The sequence below is a fragment of the Atta colombica genome, unplaced genomic scaffold, assembly GCF_001594045.1.
Source record: "Atta colombica isolate Treedump-2 unplaced genomic scaffold, Acol1.0 scaffold105, whole genome shotgun sequence".
NCBI classification, from domain to species: domain Eukaryota; kingdom Metazoa; phylum Arthropoda; class Insecta; order Hymenoptera; family Formicidae; genus Atta; species Atta colombica.
The window spans coordinates 3659019-3662444 of record NW_017259190.1 but is presented as its reverse complement, the minus strand read 5'-3'; the positions used below and the strand labels follow the sequence as shown (position 1 = coordinate 3662444).

The 3426-nt window shown below is 36.3% G+C and overlaps 1 protein-coding gene across 1 annotated transcript in view; it reads left to right on the top strand.

Moving 5' to 3' along the window:
* The window catches only part of LOC108689833, a 4416-nt gene extending 3316 nt beyond the window's left edge, over window positions 1-1100 (top strand). The window contains exons 6-7 of the mRNA XM_018196780.1: window positions 331-573; window positions 831-1100. Coding sequence (XP_018052269.1) covers window positions 331-573; window positions 831-1002 — 415 coding nt within the window. The 3' untranslated portion in view covers window positions 1003-1100. The remainder of the gene's footprint in view (window positions 1-330; window positions 574-830) is intronic.
* Window positions 1101-3426: the final 2326 nt, after the last annotated feature.

The window sequence follows — 3426 nt, the reverse complement described above, 5'->3', positions numbered from 1 at the left end:
ATATATAATAATAATAATTAAAACGTATTATCTTAAAAATAAGCGAAAATAAAATTGTTTAGATGTACAAAAAGTATTCGTACAGTCGAGAAATTTAGTTTTTAAGATCAGACACATGCGAAGGTCTCTCGTTTATATTAGAACGGAAGTCCCTTTTGGTAATGTAAGCTAAGATAAATAAATTCTATTCTATATTAAAACGGAACGTATTCATTGTATAAAATTATTAATTAGTGTTTATTTTTTCCAAAAGATTTTTATAAAAAAGATTACCTGTACGTATATTCTTTGCACTCACTGTATGTATTTATACCTTGTCTTAAATAATAGGTATTCGCGAGGTGACAAGATAACACCGCGAAGTTACAGCGTAAATCCATTATTGGGATACGCGAAACTTAAGGCCGATCGAGTAAAAAGGCAATCGGATTCGGAAATCATTTCTCTGTGTCCCACACGAGCCCAATATATCGCTCCCCGAGCCGCTTTGAACAAACAGGGTAATTGGATGTATGTTGTTAATATTCCTGAACAAAACAAGTATTCGCAGCTTGTCAGAAGCGAGAAATGTTTGTAAGTATGCTCATTGAATTAGTGTTCGTGTTGTCTTTTTTGTCTTAACAATGGAATCTAACACAGGGCCACGATACTTGTAATATTTGTACAGAAATCACTCTAATTTAATTTACTTTTAATTTTCACGTTTTCTCTAAGTGATATTAATTCAGGAGAGGTCATATTTTTATGTCACATTAGAACCATCATATCAAATGATGAACTTAAGGGAGACCGAGAATGAGAAAATATCAATTCTCTCTTTGTGCTTTTAGGAATGACGTGTGCGACGGTATATGCTCCATCCCGGAGGGATACAAGAGTAGATGCCAGCAACAATTCGTGCAAAAGAGACTAGTTGCACTCGAGGGAAGCGGAAATCGACTTTACACCGACTTATTCTGGTTTCCACATGGCTGCTCGTGCCAGATCATACCGAATTTCTAAGGATACTGCGAGTACGACGTCGTATTAGCGTGAAAGGGTTAATTTCAGGGGGTAAGCGCTATTAAACGCACGGTCGTTCACGTTATTCTCTTCACGATTGTAATTCTGCGACATAGAGCGCGCCTGGCAACAGCATTGAAAGTGGGTACCGATAATGTAGTGTTCTATGAACGATGTGTACCCGAGTAAAAGTGTGTATTGCAACATGTATTACCAGCGGTGTAAGACAGAGGCAGATACACGTTGTCAGTTTATCGTTAATTGCCATTGTTAATTGCGAATCATGAACAACATAATTCTGTTAAATGCGTCAATGAACGCACTCAACGTGTTTCTCTGCGATGGAAAATCTTTAATAGATGGAAAATCTTTCAGCGAGAGATGTCACTATCATTACTCGCATCAAGAGTATTTTAATACTTATACATTTAAATACTTATATATACGAATCTTTTATATATTTTATTGATTATAACAAAGTTCATCGAATATTTCTTATTTATGTTTTAGCATCCTCGATCAGTGATTCATTAAGCATTCTACAAAGATAGATCGCGAAATTGCGCGCTATTATCACAGATTATTAATTCTACACATAGTTTTTAATTAATATTATTTTTTTTGTTTCAACAATATGTGAGAACTTTAGGGGATGTTTTAAAACAAATAGTCGTATTGTTATATATTAAGATTATTTATACAATATAAGTACTTCAATGAGAAAAGGACGGCGGAAGAAAATTTCGTAATTATATAACAGCAAATCTTTTCTACGTGATATTAATACGCGAATGAATAACGAAGACAATTCATTTACCTTTGTTGTTTATGATTCCATTATTTTCAATAAAAATAATCATTTTATCGCAAATCGCATAAAATGTTCAGTAAAGAAAAAAAGAATTATTGTTTAAAAGATATCTTGAATCTTTGAAATAAATTATTATTTGAAGTTACATAAAATGAGCAAATATCGATTGTTTGTTATGACGACTTATTATACTAAATAATTTATCGACTTCCTTGCTTAATTTGCATAAAACACATTGCGATACTAATCAAGGTGGATATACTAATGTTCGAAGAATGCAAGGAAAGATTTCAGAGGATGTAAAATAAAGGATCTTGATTTCGCAACTTGCATTAATTCGAAAAGGACGAAGAGAAATTCAAAAAGAGGGATGAAGTCCGAATGACAGGATGACGAGGAAGAAACTAGAGGTCAGACACGCGCAAGTTTCACGCGGAAATGTTATGGAGAATGTAATATAACCCTTTTTACGGCGTTTTCTGACGATTTTCACGTACCTACGAAGTCCTTATCACAACGTTGATATGACGCAGAATGTCGCTTGTAATTTTCAATAGTATTGACAATGATTATGCGTTTGATGCATAAACATTTCACGTCATATCTCGTCCGTTCCGATAGCAAGTTACGAAACGATGCATAAATCGTGATTCTCATGTATAATGTTTTTATGAAGATACCGAACGTTATAGCAATGAACATGAAAATGCTGAAAAGCGCGTTTTCAAGAGAAAGGAAGAGAGGAACTATTTAGTGTGTCTCGGATTCGCTGTAGATTCCGTTCTGCATGGAGAAACGCACCCACTCGCTCGCACCTGCTAAAGAGTTGCCACCCCGGTATCCCCCTCGGCACCCCTTCGCGTCCAGCGAAACGAGGGGTGAATTGTAGATGTACGTACGTGTGTATGTACGTACATAAGTGCAACGAGTTACACCTACACGCAGTGCGCCTATACGCATGCACTTGTACCTTACGCGTTTCCCTCCACTCGTGCGTGACAGAAGTGTCTGTACACATGAGGTGGATGGTAGGCTACTTGAAGGGTTTCCGTTTATATGCACGCCCGCGTAAGCGTGTGTGAGCCAACGACGGACGTAAGGGGCCTTCCGCAGGGAAGCGAGGTTGTCCTGCGATAGCGTACGTGTATATATGGAGCGAAGGATGTAATGTATTAATTAAAAGAAATCTTACTTGCGAGAAATTTTCAAATTGTTATAAATACTTTATAATTTTATAATTTATCTCAAGTGTAATATTTCACATTTGATTCGTAATTTATCTCACGTGCTATATCTTGCGTTTAACTCTATGATTCACTAGTCCATAATTAATTTAATATTGGAAACCAATTGTAAAAGTATTATAATTTTTTTTTTTTTTTTTTTATTTAAAGGTAGAGTATCTTTTCATACTCGTTGTGCGTAGATAAAAACGCCAAATGGTATTTACAGCGATAATTTACAGCGGTTTGCCTCGCATCTGGGGCCTCGGCGAGATTAAATCGAGATTCTGAGTCGATTCACGGCGTCCAGATGTCACGTTTCAGGAAGAGGAAGCCCACCTTTGATCCCTACCAAGTCGCAAGATGACGAGCGAAGCACATGGACCGCGC